The sequence below is a fragment of the Anser brachyrhynchus genome, assembly GCF_964034855.1.
Source record: "Anser brachyrhynchus genome assembly, chromosome: 1".
NCBI lineage: Eukaryota > Metazoa > Chordata > Aves > Anseriformes > Anatidae > Anser > Anser brachyrhynchus.
The window spans coordinates 95,054,342-95,072,692 of NC_137694.1; the positions used below are offsets into that span (position 1 = coordinate 95,054,342).

An 18,351-nucleotide genomic window follows, 5' to 3' on the forward strand; every position below is an offset into this window, starting at 1 on the left:
ACGTAGTCTCACTGACTTCGTTGGATTTAAAATTAAAATTACTTTAGGTCACTGTCATTCTTGTGGTATATCATCTTTGAATGGAGGGAGGATAGTAGGATGTAGTTCCCTAGAGTATCATTCAACTTACAAGTGAACATTTCAAGGAGGAAGGTGGCTCTTCCAGCTCTGGAAAGATTTTTAAACACTGTATGACATACAGTAAGAAGTAGTCTTGTTGTAGGCAATAGGATAATTCAGAGTGCTAGTTCCTTTGCATGCCTTATATATTCCAGAATCGTACTTTTACTGAAAGCTGTGTACTTAAGAAATCAGTTTTGCTGATAGTTTCATCTAATTATAGAGCTAAAGCTGCAGAAAGTTTATTTAAAAGAAGATACAGATAGGAGTTGATATATCTTAACATCTTTATTTTGTGCAACTTGCAATTTCACAGATAGCTAAAGGAATGTGACCTAGAACTTTCAACAAGGCACTTTTTTTCTAATTGTTAACTTGTATGTTTCTCAAAAACAAACTGGCTTCAAATTTACAACTCAAAGTCTCTCCACTGCCAAGGGCCTTAGGTGCAGGGGTGGTTATGGAAGGAAGAGACCACTATCAAAACCAAATCAGTATACCTTTATTTATTGTCTCTCTTCTTACTTGTGCTGCTTCTGGTTGCAATAGGTGAACGTGTAAAGGCTGTTGTGGTCTTTGCTTTCAGTGTGCTCTTCAGGTACTTAAAGACAGCATGCATGCAGTAGGAAGGTGCTAAGCCATACTTTTCAGTTCCAGCAGAGACAGTAGGACAATTCACTTTCATGAGGGACCCCACAGCTTTATCCAGAGGCTTACTGTTTGATACCCATTCATGGCAGTGTTTCAGTATCCATTCTTGTATTTGTGGATCACTTACAGTCTGATGCTGTATGTTGTGCATGGAGTCAATGAATGCCACAGAGTACACTTTATTCATGACTTCCCATTTTCTCTGCACGAGCAGGTCAGTGAACACCAAGCCACCGTAGCCATGGGCAATGAAGGCCACATTCTTGGCTGCACTCTTTGAAATGAAGTGATCCCATACATACATGGTGTGCTCCTCAGGGCTGCTGCTGCACCGCTTGGGGATCCACTGGCAGGGCTGCATAGAAGTCAGTGATTCTTCTCTGGCAGATAAACTTAGCTTCTCCCTCTCCATCTTCATGTCAACAAGGTTGTCATTGGGATTCAGTACAATCACTCCCCCATGGCTCTGGAGGGCCATTTTGATGAATGGTATTTGAGTGCCATGGTTGAGGCCCTCCCTGATGATTGTCTTTTGCCCCCACTGTCCAGCATGAAGAACTCCACGGTCCTGAAGAAGGACAATTATGCTAGTGGAACTTGTTAGTGCTTTCTCACTCATAAAAAAGAAACTTCTTGGTTCATCCTCTGTAGCATCAGTAGGAATATAAACTTTCTGCAGTGTGCAGACTCTTTCTAGGAGCTCATAAACATATTGGGTAATCAGATGTCCCAAGACTTGATAGCGTTCATGATTCCTCTCATGTGAATTCTTGTAATAATTGAAAACAAAGGACTCATTTGTGTCCAGATGCCTCAGTTCCCCTTTTATATTGAAGTCATACTTCAGTTGCTCTTGATACTCTGAACCCCCTACTAGTTTCTGCAATCTTAGTTCATGCTCTGTTTTTAACCACTGCAAATTAAGAGGGCTATGTCAATGTAAGGATAGACCTCCATACAACAGTTACATAAAGAAGATCTGTTGTAATTCACATTTAAAAGCAGTTGCATACCAAGCATTCATTGCTTACAGTAGTCTGTAGTAAACCAACTGCTTGTAAAACCTCTTACAGATTCCATTTGCTTAATTTCAACAGCAGTACATTGATGTTAATCTCTCTGGTTATTAGTTCATCTTTGTAAGCATTTGCCACGTGGAAATTATGGAATCAATGACAGAATAAAACGGCCACTGTGACCCAGGAACAAGGAGAAGATAAAGTCCATACAGCAGTTTTTCATGAGATTATACTATGGCCTCTGGTTTCAACTAAAGTAATTTTGCAATTCATGTGACTGATCAACAGATAAGAATTATACCAGGAAGAAGTTTGCATACAACTGAACATTCTAGCTTATCATAACCTCTTATTTTCCCAATAACTCTTCAGGTCTCTTCAATCTACTACTGACTGTCATTGCACATGTAAAATGGCGAACATGAGGTTACCTTTGGTGTGGTTAGACTCCTACAGAATTTTTTGTCTAGCAGCAGAGATTTGCTAGCATTCAATTCCCACAAATAAAAGCATTTTTAAACTGTGTTTATCATTTAACACACTGATGGAATTTTGGCAAATGGTTTATATGAAGTTACATTTGGCAAAGACATCGGTACAAGACAATATATTTCAGTTTTTCTTGAACTATCAGGATCACTGAGAATGCAATAAATCACATTGATTATGTTAAAACTACAACGTTTGGTATTGGTGATTACTAGGACAGAAAGTGATCTGAAAACCTTTGTGTAAATGGCTTGAGTTGGAGCTCAACTCCTTTACAGAATGCAAGTTTCCTTCAGTAAGCTGCTTAGCACATTGAAAATTAGCTTTTACGTTTCCAAATTAAAAAACAAAGTGCACTTCTTCACAAAACAGCATATACATTTTCCCTTTAAGTCATCTCCGTAAGGGTTAGAGATGTTAAGCCATCCCTTTAGGGGTATTTCTGTCTTCTAATTAATAGAGAATAAGCTAGAAAATGCTACTATCCCCTTTGCTATATATATTTATTATAATAAAGACACTTAGGAAAGGATAAAAAGTGGATTCTATGACATATATACTATACCATATGAATAAATAAATGTGATTTATTATATGTATATATGATATTTATATGACATAGATATAAAATTCATATTTAGTAAGGACATATTAATGTTGTTTTCCCTATAAAATGAAGTGTAAGAAAAATGCATGTGGTTTAAGGAAATATGTCTGTGGGGAAGGGTGAAGCACAGAGAAAACATCCTAAAACAGGTAGGAATTGGTAAATGCAGTTTCCTCACAGGCTGTCATGCTATCCAACTCTTCTCTCTGTTTCTCTCCTCCTCTGTAAGAGGCTGTAGAGCATGTTTTTCCAGTACACTACAAATACCAAGTTACTACACTCTTACTTCAAGCTACTCTTGACAGCAATGTTTTTCCAGTTCCAAAACAAACAAAAACATATGGTGCCAAAGTAAGCCCTGTGTATGTAACACTGGGCACCTACTTAAATCTCTGTTTTACAGAGTATTGTAAAAGCTTTCTGAAGATCTCAAGAAGCAAGTACACAAAAATACACTTTTACATCAAGTATAGGTATGACTTGCCTTCCTCAGATTGCATTCAAGGAGTGAACTGAAATGTTATGAAGCAATTAGTAGCATCAATAACTAGGTTATTGCTTAAGAGCATTCATTTGATGAACAGCACCTTAGAACATAACCTTAGTATTAGTCCAGAGAAAACATTTTATTCTTGTAATATCATAAATAGAGCTAAGCCATAGGGGTTATTTATTGTTTTGTAGTTACAAAATGAATTTCTTTTTACTAAATCTACATTCTAAATCAATTTTGACTTCTGCTTGTTTCATTGTTTATATATAAATATTCAAGGATGTGTGTTCTAGCAGCCTTCACAATTACTGTTTTGATTTTAAACAATACTGTTGAGTAAGAAAAAAAAACACTATCTTGCTGCTCAGACTGTAAGATGGTTCACTATTTGGTTAGTATTTGTACAGCATTTGGCATGTTATAAATGCTACTAGAGTATAAATCATAGAAGTATTACAAAGTTTGCTATTTTAAAAGTTTATTGTAGCAAAACCCAGCACTACCTACCGAGATTTCTCCTGCAAAATCTGTCATCATCATAGATAGATCTCTTTTTGACTCTGGGGTTGTAAATAATTTCTCCATAATATGAAAGGAAATCCATGTTAGTTCACCTTTCCTTGCTTTTTATACATTATTCTGGGGTGTACCTATGAAATACATCAGTTTCTGACAATTAAGGCCATCTGAAGTGTTAAGTATTTCAGGTGTTTCCAGGTTACGAGTTAACATCTCCTGTTTTACACCTGAGCATAAATTAAAGCTAAATCTCCTTGATGTGAAAGTAAACAAGTGTCAAAACTAGTTTTTTTTTCACAGCTTCCCATTACTTGATATAAATCATTAATAACAAGAGGAAACAGCTGCTATTATTTTAAAAAATCACGTCGAAGTTACAATTCTGAAGGTACGCTAAAAAAAAAAGAAAAGGAAAAAAGTTTTTATTGTAAAGGGATTTCCAAAGACATCAGCTGAGGTTGTTACGCTGCTGGGTGCTGATCTTGGTGGTGTTCAGCTGTGCTCGGCTGCAGAATTTCTTTGGCTTTAGCAGAGGTAGGGAAGTGGTTGCGGTGGCTCCTGCAGGAGTGTGTGTGACACGGGGGGAGTGCGGATTGAAGGGCATTACGGTAACAATCCATCTTCAGGATTCTGACTAAATTGGAGATGTAAGTGTAATTAGTAAAACTAAATACAATTTAATCTTGGTTTTGTTTGGTTGGATGTTACTTAAAAAAAAAAAGGAATCTTTTATAGTACTTCCACAAACGTTAGCGTTGTCTCTTCCTTCAACGTTTGTCAGCACGTGCTTCAATTGTTTTACCGAATTCATATCTACTGATTTTACTACGACTCATCGGTTCGTCAGATAGAGGCTAATTTGTGTAACCACGCAGCTGTCACTTGCTCTACGTCATTTATACTTTTTTTTTTATTATTATTATTTTTTTCCCCTTAGCAACAGGCTCTAACCCAGAAAGTTAAAGCCCAGAGAGACCGCCGAGACAGTCGCGAGCGAGCCCGGCCGGCTGTGAGGGAACAGCGGCGGGAAGGCGGGAGACTGAGGGGAAAGGGGGGGGGAAGGGGAAGGGGCGGCCACTGCGGGGCGGTTCTCCCAGGTCGGGCGGGGCCATGCCCGGAAGCAGCCGGGGGAGCTGCGCAGGCGGCGCCGGGGCCTGGGTGAGCAACAACGAGAGCGGTGGGTGGTGCAGGAGCTGCCCGACGGGGTCCTCGGCACCAGCTGCCCGTCCCCCGCGGCGGGGAGGGGGCTGCGGCTGCCCGAGCCCTTGAACCGCTGCCGGGGGAGGGAGGATCAAAGGGGAAGGGAGGTGGGCTGTCTGCGCCACAAAAGCGAAATCGCCAGGGGTTGTGAGGCTGAGGAGAGAGCGCAGTAAATGCCGTCGACCCGTTGTGGCAGCCCTTTGCGCTCGTACCGGGGGAACGGGGAATGGGGGCACGGGGAGCGGCCCCGCCGGCCCCGGGTGGGGGCTTCGCGTTCCCCCCGAGCTGTCAGCGGGTCCCCTCCTGGCCGGCCTGCTCGCCTGGCCTGACAGCAGGGCTCCGACTTGGAGAAGCCGCTGGCGAAATGGCCCTAACTAGGATAAAGGGGTGTTACAGGCTTTTTGAGGGTCTTGGGTTTGAAGGTCTTAGGACGCCTCTTTGAGGCGTGTAGAGTATGTACAAAGAGAATAAAACCCTTGGAGTGCTGGAAGTTTGAAGCTGTGTGCTTCCCCTGAGGAGGGCTTTGATCTGTTAACAGAAATGCTGGGGTTTTGTTTTTGTTTTTATCAGAGCTGTTGTAGCATTACAGATGTCCTTCTCTGATGCCTTTTCACTTTATAATCAAAGCCTGAATTATTCTCTGGCAAGGAGGTAACTAATAAGTGAATTTAAGCAGTAAGTGTATTCACTAAAGACAAATCCTAGAGAAAATGTTGTTAACTCATCTGTTCGCGCTTACAATCTAGAGCCCTCCTCAAGCATATGTCTCTCTCATATTGTGGCTGTCAATTTCTTTGTGCTGACTTCCTTAAAAAGGAATTTCTTGTTTTTGCTTAGTACCTACTACTGTGATCTTAATTCTATCTGAATAAATAAAATGCAGTTTGCTAAGCTTATTTTGTGTGCTTCTTTCAGAAGAAAATCATGGATGGAAGAACATCGTCTTCAAGTCAAGTCAGTGTAAGTTGTCTTACAATTTACAGCACGTTGCTTTCAGCCTATGGCTATCCTAGTGTGTCTTGATGTGTTTGTGTAACCAAATTCATTCACCAGTGGTCCTGCTTTCACTTCTCTGGAACGTCTTTCCTGAGAACCAGTTTAGGTAGTGGCCTTCAACGCTAATGTCTGCTGCTGAACACACTAATACATGAAAGGGTTAACATCCGACTTATATAAACACACTTACCATAAACACACTTTTCAGGGCAACGTTAAGACCCAAGTAACATCTAAAATACTAAGAATAACGCTTAAGTAAGAGGAGGAGCTGCATAACTGCATAATACTTTGTTTTCTGCGGAGAAGTGTTCAGAGACGCTGTGCGCTAGTGTTTTCTAAAATACCTATGTTAATAGTGATTTCTAGTAATGGCAGCATTCATGCGAACAAATTGGCGGCACAGCAGCTGGTTTGATCGGGTAAGGTCTGTCTGGCGGCTTGGAAATGAAGCCTTTTCCAGTGCCTTGTTTACACATGATCTCTGACCCTTGCTCCTACTGCTCTGAACCTCCTGAAAAGTACTGCTGGTTGAGATGAGCAATCTGCTAAATGCATATGCGCATGTATATATTGATTCAGCCCCTTTCTCGTAGAGGAAAGCTGATGTAACTTGCATACGTTGCACTTGCCATAAATTCAGACCTGTGTTGGTTACCTGTTCACGTTGTGCTTGTTCCAGAAGTTATTTGTGGCCATAACTAACCAAGGTCTTAACAAGTGCAAACATTGTAAAAATAATGTACAGTGAGGTGGAAATGTTGCTGATGAACATATCTTATGCTTTTTATCCCTTTCTGTCTGTCCATCTGTCTTTTTCTGTTTTCTGAGTCTGACTTAACCTGTTCGCAATGTTGTATTATTACAGAGGTCATCTGAACCTCAGTAACATGAAATGTGTATTAAAACTTTATTCAATTATGTGCTGTCACAAAGCTTATAACCTGTTGCCTGACTGGTGGTTTCTGTGGCATTCTGAAGTAAGGAATTTGTACCTGGCCACTGATAACACAGGTTGGAGGAGGAGAAGTTTGTAAACCATTTCTCCAAATAAACAACCCCCCTAACCGTAGACATTCTTGAATATGAAAATATATTTTCCAATCCTTAAAAATTCATTGAAGAGTAAGGGAGATACTTTTATTAGAAGTTGATGCCTGTGTATCACACTTATGTCCTTTATAATTTGAGGAATCTGGTATTGTATTTGACTATCAGAAGCAGGTTGAGGTACAGTATAGAAATTCAGGCCTAAAAGTTCACTAAAAATATATATATATATTTGTTTAAAAGAAGTTATAGAGAAAAATAAGAGCGCTTTCAATTCAACTTACAGAATATCTCATTGGTGATACCATGCACTTCAGTTACGGTCTGAAAGACTACATATGGAGCTGATGAATGCAGATTCTGTTAATTAAGTTTAGCCTCATTCTTCTAGAGTCCTTATTTGTAATTTCATGTTGCAAGATAGGACATCTGGCATCCATCATACTCAATTCATAAATGCATTTTGCAGTAGCCATCATATGGAGTAGCTTCAGCTTTTTCTTGGCTGACATACTTGATTGTGTGAAAGATACCAGCACTACGTTCCATTGCTGATGCTTATGAATCTGGGCATATTTGCAGTGGTAAGGTTTTACATCTCAGGATACCTGGAGAAATGTCAAGGCTTCCATTCTTGTGTTTAGCTGAGATTATTTAATGGGTTTAATTAACTTGATAGAAAATGTAACCCTCTCCTTGTCTTGATGAACTTGTAGCAATTCAGTTTATTTTTGTTTTGAATGCCAATAAATTATTTCCTACATACTTTTTTTTTTTTGAATTGGCAAACTGTTAAGAATTAATAATTGCTTTATCTGCAGTACTTACATTTGAAATACCAGTTTCATTTTTGCAGAGGTTGGGAATGACAACAGTATTTTGAGTACTGCTGCTAAATAATCATACTAAAGCACTGATACTGTTAGCGTTCATGAAAACACATAATCCACAAAATGATTATATGAAGGTGCCTTATTAGATGCCGGAAGTTAGGGGCATGCCTGCCCAAATCTAACTTCGTCTGATTTGTTCTCTTAGTTCTCTTTTATCTCCTGGATGCAGCAATGATCAATATGATCTTTTAGAAATCCGCATACTCCATGTTCCTTTAATAACAGTGTATCTAATGCCAATCGATTTTGTAGCACCATTTTAGTTGTAGATTGTAGTTGGATATTAAGGTCTCTAAAGCCTTCTTTTGTGGCTCTCGTGCGCCTACTCACTTGTTCTGTAAGTTTATAAATCATTTCCCTATTTCGATAAGTAGCTACCTTTGCAAATAGAGATTCTAATGCCCAATTGAATTTTACTCCATCCGAGGGTTCATGCCATATATCTTCATCTGCCCCTTCTTCTAAACTTCTTTTTGCTCTACTAATTTGTAGGGTTTCCAACTTTCCCTTAAAAGGAGACTTTTTCCATATTGGACGCAGTGTGGGGAGGGAATCCTAGAGTTATTTCTTTTACTTCCCCATCTATCGGCAGGTGTGTAGTCCAAGTTCCATTACTGGCTGCCCATACAAATTGTCCTGGACTTTGTATGGTACTATAGCTACAATCCACTGCGACTTGACTAGCCTGGCTATTTCTTTCTGAATTGTACTTAATTCCTCGGCAAACACATCCTGCCCTAAGAGCTATCAATACCGGAAGTAAGTGCTCGATATCTTCATTATTACTGTCGCAAGTATATTTCTTCTCACAAGTCCACCAAGCTACCTTTGTTGACTCTTGTCTACCACTACTATCAACCCGGCTTACTGTATAAAACTGATCAGTTCCATTCTGCTTTCCCTGCCATTTAATACACCATGATGTATTCCCTCCATACTGGAATTTCTGCAATAAACTTACTGTCCAAAAACTATCCCACCCTTTCATTCCTTTTGGCTCATTTTTCTCTTGACATTCCCAAACAATCTTTTCTCTAGCTCCTTCAACTACACGTAGTTCATCATAATAACACTGTCCCACATTCTTAAATCTGCCTATCGTTATGAATTGGTAGTTGTTCTTCTTTTCACATTCAGACCTCGATGTTGGGGGGCTCAGTTTCCTATAGTATTGTGTAACATTTATCCTCTCTAAAACTTTGACTTCTTTACATTGAATTGTTTCATTTCCTTTTACTTGGGGCAGTGGGAGGTTATTATACCCCACTCAAGCGGGTCCCCTGTTGCTTTTGGAATGGGCATACAAGCAGTAATTCTATCAGTTCCTTTCATTATGGCAAAATCTTTAATCAATCCTACCAGTAAATCCTCTGATGGTTGCCTGTGTGGGATCTGTACCGCTTGTGTCCATGGTACCTGGCCCTCTCTTTTTCTTCTAGATCCTTTTCGGTGGGCTACCAATATTCCTTTATCCACTTTCGGATATACCAATATTTCTCTTATCCCGTAATCTGTGCTATTTTCATGTGTTACCATGCACCGGTAGTTTCCTTTGTTGACTTTAGTAACACTAAACAGGGTTCGGGTGGTAGCTCCTCTCAGTTGTTGGCCCAATTCTATGGTTTTACTTACGTACGCCTTCCCCTTCCATCCAGCCTTCAATCCTGTATTGTCCCTGGTTGTGTCTACGTATATTTCCTGGCTCTGTCCGGAGTCATTTATTTTTCCCCAGACCACCTGTAGAGAGCTAATTGTTATTGGTTTATCGTTGTGCATTCCACATTCCAAAGTAACCTTTTCTCCTTTGAATATTTCCTCTTTCTTATATTTTTCTGGTATTTCTAGGAACTCAATTACAAGGTATTTACACAAAACAATTACTGTTAGCATTACTGTTGTTAAGAACCCCAACATTGTATGGTTATACGCACCTCATCTGTAGTTTTGTATTTCCGATTGCTTGCACTGACCAAAATTCGGGAACCTTTTTCACCCGAGTATAATGAATCCAAGCATCCACCCCTTCTACCTTTACAGCTGTAAAAGTAGTCAATAATACTTGATAAGGTCCGGCCCACCGTTCTCTCAGGGGTTCTTCATTCCAGTTTTTAATGTACACTCGGTCACCTGGCTGAATGTCGTGGACAGGATTTTCCAGTGCCAACGGTCGGTTCCACACCAGAACACTTTGAAGTTGAGCTGAAGTTTTACCAAGAGACAATATATAATTATAAACATCCTGGCTCCCTGTTATATGCATATTGGGATTTGGTTCTGGGGATTCATAAGGCTTTCCATACGTAATCTCATATGGGCTTACTGACATTCCACTCCTTGGCTTTATCCTTATTCTCAGTAAAGCTATAGGCAAAGCTTGTGGCCATTGTATTTTGGCTTCCTGGCAGATTTTACCGATTTGTCCCTTTAGAGTTTGGTTCATCCTTTCTACCTGTCCACTAGATTGGAGTCTCCATGCAGTATGTAAATTCCAAGAAATTCCTAATAGCCGGCTTACGTCTTTAACCACAGATGCAACAAAGTGGGGTCCCCTATCCAAGGATATTCCTAACGGAAACCCCAAACCTCGGAATGGTTTTCCATTATATAACCATTTTACTGTCTCTTTAGCTTGATTGGTGCGACAGGGAAGGGCTTCTGGCCATCTAGAAAAGGTGTCAACCCCTACTAACAAATACCTATATCTCCCAGTCCTAGGTAACTCTACAAAATCAACTTGCCAGTAATCTCCTGGTTCTATTCCTACTCTAACTCTTCCCATCTCAGCGTGTTTTCTTGCTACTGGATTATTTTCAGACAAATCTCACACTGACATTACTGATTTTGCCATTGTTAATATATGTGTAGAGACAATGCTACGTTTTAAAAATGTTACCATTGCCTCTGCACCCCAGTGACACTCGTTATGTCTTGTCTGAAGTATTTCTCGCATCACCAACGGGGGTTATTACTACCTGGCCCGTAGCGTTTACATACCGTCCATCAGAGTTCTTTCAGGCCTTTAGGAGATTTGCTAATTTCTCATCCTCTGGCAAATATTTTGGTTCCTTGGGAAGATTAAAACAAGTGGTGCCTACCTTGAGTAGTACCAAAGCCATTACATTCCACACTTCCCGAGCAATTTGTCGAGCTGCTCGATCTGCCAGCCAATCTGCCAGCCGATTCCCTTCTGATATTTTTGAGGTTCCTCCTTGATGAGCTTTACAGTGCATAATAGCCACTTGTTTTGGTTTTTGTACCGCATTTATCAAATTTAACACCTCCTCTTGATAGCTTATATGGGCTCCTTGTGAGGACAACAGCCCTCTTTCTTTCCATAATGCTCCGTGAACATGGACTACTCCAAAAGCATACTTTGAATCTGTCCAAATATTTACCATCTTTCCTTTACTCAGTTCCAGTGCTCGAGGTAGGGCTATCAGTTCCACTCACTGTGCTGATGTTTCAGGTGGTAAAGGTTTTGCTTCGATTACTGTCTTCAGGGTTGTTACTGCATACCCTGCATATCGTGTTCCATTCTCCACAAAACTACTACCATCAGTAAAAAGTTCCCAGTCATACCTTTCAAGGGGTACATCCTTCAAATCCTCACGGCTGGCATGGGTATGTTCAATTATTTCCACACAATTGTGTTCCAACGGTCCTTCTTCTGGAACAGTTCCTAGAAATACTGCTGAATTTAACAGGTTAGTTGTTTTCAAGGTTACGTCATCTTGTTCAGTTAGTATTGCCTGATATTTCATCATTCGGCTGGGTGATAACCAGTGGCCCCCCTTTTGTTCTAAAACAGTTGTTACCGTATGTGGTACAAAAACTTCAATATGTTTTTCCATTCGAAGGCAAATAATTTTCTATCATCTTTATCAAGAGGTATGCAAGAGAAGGCATCCTTTAAATCTATCACAGTAAACCATTTATATATCTCTCACAGATGTTAACAATGTGTAAGGATTAGCCACTACCGGGTGAATGTCCTTTGTTATTTCATTTATTGCTCTAAGATCTCATACCAATCTATATTCGCCATTCCGCTTCTTTACTGGAAAAATTGGAGTATTGTATTCCGATTTACATTCTTCCAAAATCTGATATTTGAGAAATTTGTCAATAATTTTCACTGTCCCCTGCCTAGCTTCTATCTTAAGTGGATATTGTTTGATTCAAACAGGTTTGGCTCTTTCCTTTAATTCCACCTTTACCAGTTGTGCCAGTTTCGACTTCCCTGGTACATCTGTTTCCTGTACTGTTGGTATAACTGCATTTTCTACTTCTCTTGGAATATTAACAAAGGGTTTATCTTTGATCATTAGGATTTGTCCTACTTTGGACTCAGGTACCTTCATTATTAATTCTCCATCCTCAAAGGTTATTGTTGCATCTAATTTAGCTAATAGATCCCGTCCCAAGAGTGGAATCGGGCATTCTGGTACATACAAAAAATCATGGTTTAGTTCCTTACCCCCAAAACGCAAATCAAGGGGTTGTAAGAATGGCTGTTCCTCCTCCTTCCCTGTGGCTCCAATTATTGTAGCTGTCTTAGTTCCTAATCGTCCTTTTAAACTATTTAACACTGAATATGTTGCTCCTATTACATTTACAGACTAATTAACACAGAGAAAGAAGCTCCTGTAACCAACAACAACAAAAAAATTCAAGCCTCTCTCTTCGTTTCCTAGCTTTATTTCAACTAGTGGACCTGCTAGGGTAGATGCCCCAGGTCCCCGTCATTTCTGACTGTTGTAAGTTTATCCTGAAGCCTAAGACAAATTCTTTCTGATATCAGGGGCCGATTGCCCTAGAAAGAGGCTAGCCAATTGCCTCTGTTTGTTTTCTGAAGCCAGGTCCAAATTTTCTGTCTTTTTTTTTTTTCCATTGCGTTTCAAAGTTGGTCCAAAAATTCAAAAATTCCATAGGGGTTTCTTTTGGACCTTGTTGGAACAGATTCTCAATTCCCAGTTTAACCAGATTTTGGTATTTACATAATTTCCGGGGTGGTAAGGGTCTCAGTGGGGGGGGGGGGGTTGGTCAGGGGAATGCAATGGTTGAAAGTTCCCTGAGCGGTCCCATTGGCAATCTGAACTCACATGAACTCAGGTTGTTTTAAGAGTTAGCTGCTTTTCTGTTTCCATGACAACTCTCTCTCGGACCCATCATGGTCCCTCTGCCCCAGAGGGCTCACACCCGTGATTTTGAGATCTCAGCCTCGGGTTGAGGCGGAACTATTAACATTCCTTCATCCTCTTCCCCTGCTCATTCAACTTCAAACAGCTCTGTTAAATACTACATGCCACACAACCTTTAACACCTTCAACAACCCTTTTAACACTTCCTTTATCTTCCTCCAGCCTGTACTTTTCTAATGCCAACACCAAAGGCTCGGTCAGGGGCCAACTTAATTCCATACCTTTTCCCTCCAAGATGCTGAAACAACATATCAGTATACAACATTTCATCCTATTTTCCTTCTCTCCTCAAAAACAACATTAATTGCAAGACACTGTTATAGTCGATTGACCCATAAAGTGGCCATTTAGTTTATATAGTGGCCACAATTGATTGCAATACTTAGTGGAAATCCTCTTGCTTTCCGCGCCCCCCCCCCCTCCCCGTTCCAACAATATCCCTCCAATGTGCCAATATACACCCAAGGAGGCTTTCTTTAAAACGTCTTTGTTTTGGATATTACCCATTTCCTTGATTTCCCATTCCCTTTTATTTATTTATATTAATTACTGTCCCTTGTTTCAATTTCCACGCAAACCTTTTTATTGCAGGTTTTTACTATGTTTTCCTAATCTTCTCAAATGTCCCAATTCTCTGGGATTAGACTCCACATACAAACTTCACTATTTCAGATTATTAATGAGCCCCGTTCCAATCATAAATCCACAGGACTTCGGAAAAACACCTGAAGCACTCAGCCTTCCGTCTTCTAGACAAACAATACCACCTTTTCCACAAAATTTACATTTCAACAAGGCCGAATTTCAAGCCGAATGCTAATTTTTCTCATGCACTTTGTTAGTAAGCCTACACAAAACAAGGAATCACTCCTGTGTATCCATCAAGATGGGGGTTTAAAAGGTATTGAGGCCTAAATAAATTCGCTCTCCCCCTTCTTACCAAATTCCCAGGGCTCAGGCCCGAACCACCAAAGAAGTGACTCTCCATTCTACCGCTTTGATAATCAGTTAGCCCCCCTCCCCCGATACTTGGGAAACCGACCAAACACCACCGCGAATATACCGAAACTTTTAAACTGTTACTTAGATAATGCTTCCACCTTCCTCCTTGTCACACTCAAAACATTTAAGAATGAAATAGGATTACAAGATGCACCGGCGGGCCCGTACATTGGGCACCACCAATCAACATTTGGATAAAACAGCACTTCTTTTCGGTCTGTCATGCGCTTTGTTCGTCTCCGGCCGCTCCCCTCGCGGAGAATACGGAACCGCGGATCAGAACTCCGCACTCGCTTCGCAGCGATGCTGCGTCTCACTCACAACACAATCACGCAATCACACAGAGAGGCCCCTTGCACTTCTCGCTCACAAAATAACATTAATTGTAAGATAGTATTGTACTGTAAGGTTCCGTTTTCTGGCCAGCTTTCTTGATCTTCTAGTTCATACTGTGGCCACCAAACATTACTGTAATCAACCAGTTTACCCTTTCGTAACTCCTGCCGGAAACACCCCTCCTTCCAGTGTGCTAGTAAACAGCCCAAAGGGGAGGATCGCGGTACCGAAGCATTACCACCCAGAATACTTTTAAGTTTTTCCATTATCAGCTATAGCTTTTACCGAACTGAACCAGATGCTGAGCCTGCAGCAAAACCAGACCACTGATGCCGAACCTGCAGCGCTTTCGCGACTGTCTGACGGATGGCGCCTAGGCTTACCACGGGAATTCCCTAGCCCAACCGTGCGTGGCTTTCGCCGCATCTGACCGGCAGGCTCCCAGACCAGATCGGTACCGATTACCAGAAAGCACCTTTTTCTTACCCTTTCAGAGGTACGTTGTGAGCAGCGGGGGTTGGTCGCGGCCGATGGCTCCCCGAGAAACTCCTCGGTGCCGGCTGGAGCGTGATCAGTTTGCGAGCCGCATCAGCAGTGCCCACGAGGTCCCATCTGGGTCGCCAAAATGTTAGCGTTCATGAAAACACATAATCCACAAAGTGATTATATAAAGGTGCTTTATTAGGCGCCGGAAGTTAGGGGCATGCCTGCCCAAATCTAACTTGGTCTGATTTGTTCTCTTAGTTCTCTTTTATCTCCTAGGCTATTACATATGCATTAGGTTTCACAACTCATCTATGCATATTCATTTCCTAGCTCCGCCTAGCCTCGCTTCGTATGCTAATTATCTTATCAGTCCTTCTGCACTTGCCTACTACTCTCTGGTGGTCGTCTGGGTGGTCGTCGGGATGAAGTACAATGTCTTCATCAGAGTTGAACTTTTTAACCTTTCTTTCTCACGCGTGCTCTCTGAGCCCTTGGTCTCAGTCCAAACCGCAAGGTTGGTTTGATCCAGTTCCCGGGGTCCAAGAAGCCCCAGTTATCTAGATGTCTTGCAAATTGAGCATTCTTTTAATCCTCCTTACTCCTCATCATGAATCGGTGCATTCTCTCATGCTACCCTTACACATATATTTTGTATCTTCCAAGCGCAGCCTCGGAACAGTACATCGCAAATGTAACATATTAAGCAATATTGTATTATTTCTCCTTCTATTACTAACAATACTATTACAAGATATAAATGCTCTTTTTTTTTTTTTTGAGAGTGAGCAAAGCTCATATGGTTCAGCTATCCTGTTTTCTCTTTATTGTTATTTAAACTGATATGTGATCATTAATCTATAGTGTAAGTAAATTAGAGGGCAGCAAGAAAACTGAGTACCAGTAGATTGGTTTTCACTTCTTGGGCATGTAGTTGAGGTTGTTGTAAAGTTAATGAAATACGAGGAGTTTTCCTGTGTTTTTTTAAGACATTTCATCTGTTAAAACTAGCTCCTCATGTGCTATGACATGATTTATGATCAAGCATCAATGAGAATGCATTGTCCAAGTCAAAGGTCAGTGGTTTACTTGCAACTTTATTTTGTCTCACGCTTACAAGAACTTTGTACCTGGCAATACGTCAGCTCATAGCACCAGCAGATAATTGAGTTTTATCATGTGTGTAACATCCTCTATTTTCAGTTTCGTATACCAAAGAAGAAACCAAACACCAAGTCAGAGGATGTCCAAGTTCAGTCCCCTTTGACAAGGCTCCCAGGCTCCCACCATTGGGACTACCCTTTAAAAGAGGTAAAGAGAAGTTCTTCAGAGCATAAAGTATGCAGGAAAGTTGCATGGGCATTTTGTTCTGGTTCGGAGGCTGGATTTTTTTTTTTTTTTTTTTTTAGTACTGAGTGCTTCCTTCTACCTGTGTGACCAGTACTTGACCCAGATTAACTAGGAAAGTCAAGTGTGTAGGTCTGGAATGTGTCTGTAAGCATACAGCTACAGAAATTGAAGTCTGTGCTGTGTTACCAGCCTAAATCATAAAAAAGCAGAGTTGGTCCTCAGATGTGGTTGACAGAAGGTTTCCATTTTGTTAAAGCCAATATCAAGTCCTGAAGCAACCTCTTACACCATGAGTTCAAAGGCGAATTTATGTGCATGTTTTCAGATTTGGGTTACTTATCCAAACTGTTTTTATTATGCTATGGAAGTCGCTTTTACATTCAGTTTTCAGTTGGTTGTTATTTGTATCTAAGAGCTGAAACTGTAAGAGAATAGTTGAAATACAGTATGACTTCTCGTAGAATTTTAGGTCTTAATGCAGAAAGAACTAATTTCTATATTAAGACTGTACATGGCATTACCATAAATGATTGTCTTGATTATCTTGGTCAGGCATAGAAGCAAACAAGTACAAAATCTGTTTGAAATTCACTAAGTTTTTTATAAATGCCATACTTAGGAAATGTGTTTTGCTGCTCTTGACTCCTTCAACTCAGGACATTGAGAGTTCGTTGCCAGTTCTATTGCTTTCAGAACCATGTGGCTAGACAAACCAGTTCCTCTACAGAGAAGTTGTAAAAACCTGGTGAAGGAAGTTGGGAATTCTAGTAACTTACAGGAGTGCTGGTAATGTGAGCCAGTTCTCATGGCAGGCCCCATTATGTTCTGTACTGGTAAAGTAAGCAGGGCATGCAGTTGTAGTAGGGCTTTGAAGCAGGAAGTCGTACCCTGGAGTTACAAGCAGCAGCGTCTTAGGCAGAGCCAGATAGCACCAGTATAGAATTCTTCCTGTCTTTCTCTCTGCTTCTACAAAAACAGTGATTGGATTGGCTGAATTGAAAAATCATTTCTTATTTCCTGTATACTGTCTTATCTTCCATTTCTTGTTTTTCTTACCTGTCTACATATTTCAGATTTTTCCATGCAGTAGAGGTCTTCATATGCTGTAAATGAGTCTTTTTATATTCTCTTTAAAGACAGAGAACTCATGAGATATCGTAATTAAATCATTTTTCTATACACAGGACCAAACATCTATCCAGGCTGTATTTAGCGTTAACATTTGGCTCAACATCATTAGAAAAAATGTTGTATAGCTTTCATTGATTTTGAGCATATAGGTTTCTCACATGCTCACCTCAGAGCACTGATTAGTGAGCTACATGATGTTTGGAGGCAGAAGGAGGGGAAAGCACCTTCTTGCTTCCAGCTGTTGTAAAACGGAGGTTTTTTTCCATTACAGTCAGTTTGCTAAGGAATAAGTACGATTTGGTACTCATCTTTGAGAATTCTCTAAGGCATGCAAAATATGCGTGGGCATGATTCTTTCAGGCATCCTTTCACACCACACTCAAACAGAAATGAAGATAACTTAGTCTGCTTTAATCCTGACTAGCATCATTTTCAAACCTCAGTTTGGTTTATCTTTTTATATGAAAAATATGAGGATAGAGTAGAGAGTTTTCTGGAACTGCAGAAATGAGTGTGTTTTGGGGCTTCATTGATTTAATTTGGACTTATAAATACATTCTGGTAAGGCAAGATGACCTGGGGAAGGGCAGGTCTTGCGTTTGCCACACTGTGCAAATACCAAACCTTCAGCTGCTTCCTAATCAGAATTATGCATCTGTGAGTGGAATGTCACTTGGTTAAATTCACAGAGTTAAAGCAGAGGTTATCTCACTTAACTGCGACTATGTGGAACAAGCTTAATATTTCTTTTTGGGATAGTGCTCCTTTAAATAGGGAAGTAATTGAATTGTCCTGTATTAATTCTGGAGGA

The 18,351-nt window shown here is 40.5% G+C and overlaps 2 protein-coding genes and 1 long non-coding RNA gene across 14 annotated transcripts in view; 1 reads left to right on the forward strand and 2 right to left on the reverse strand.

Annotated features, from left to right (window-relative positions):
• Positions 1-485: 485 nt before the first annotated feature.
• On the reverse strand, positions 486-4,116 carry LOC308189048 (putative protein ARB2BP). The gene is made up of 2 exons (XM_080578690.1): positions 3,887-4,116; positions 486-1,684 (listed from the first exon to the last, which is right to left on the reverse strand). The coding sequence occupies exons 1-2, from the start codon at positions 3,962-3,964 to the stop codon at positions 623-625; spliced, it is 1,140 nt and encodes a 379-aa protein (XP_080434816.1). The 5' UTR covers positions 3,965-4,116; the 3' UTR covers positions 486-622.
• An 857-nt stretch (positions 4,117-4,973) lies between these two features.
• SENP7 (SUMO specific peptidase 7) overlaps positions 4,974-18,351 on the forward strand; it is a 49,282-nt gene continuing 35,904 nt past the window's right edge. For 2 of the 12 annotated variants that reach the window (XM_080578489.1, XM_080578492.1), the window contains exons 1-3: positions 4,979-5,056; positions 6,014-6,058; positions 16,263-16,370. In XM_080578489.1, coding sequence (XP_080434615.1) covers positions 5,009-5,056; positions 6,014-6,058; positions 16,263-16,370 — 201 coding nt within the window. In that variant the 5' untranslated portion in view covers positions 4,979-5,008. Of the gene's footprint in view, positions 5,206-6,013; positions 6,059-16,262; positions 16,371-18,351 lie in introns of all 12 variants that reach the window. The other 10 variants (XM_080578498.1, XM_080578490.1, XM_080578495.1 and 7 more) reach the window with 7 other exon arrangements.
• Positions 9,642-15,129, reverse strand: LOC308189067. The gene is made up of 3 exons (XR_013945991.1): positions 15,063-15,129; positions 10,165-10,236; positions 9,642-9,774 (listed from the first exon to the last, which is right to left on the reverse strand). It is a non-coding gene; the product is annotated as an uncharacterized lncRNA (long non-coding RNA).

What these genes read in the sequence shown, in the direction of transcription:
- LOC308189048 (XM_080578690.1), bottom strand. Translation starts at nt 3,964, where the DNA reads ATGGAGAAATTATTTACAACCCCAGAGTCAAAAAGAGATCTATCTATG. An exon ending in ATTTTGCAGGAGAAATCTCG is followed by an intron (nt 1,685 to 3,886) that starts GTAGGTAGTGCT and finishes CTTAATTTGCAG; the next exon opens with TGGTTAAAAACAGAGCATGA.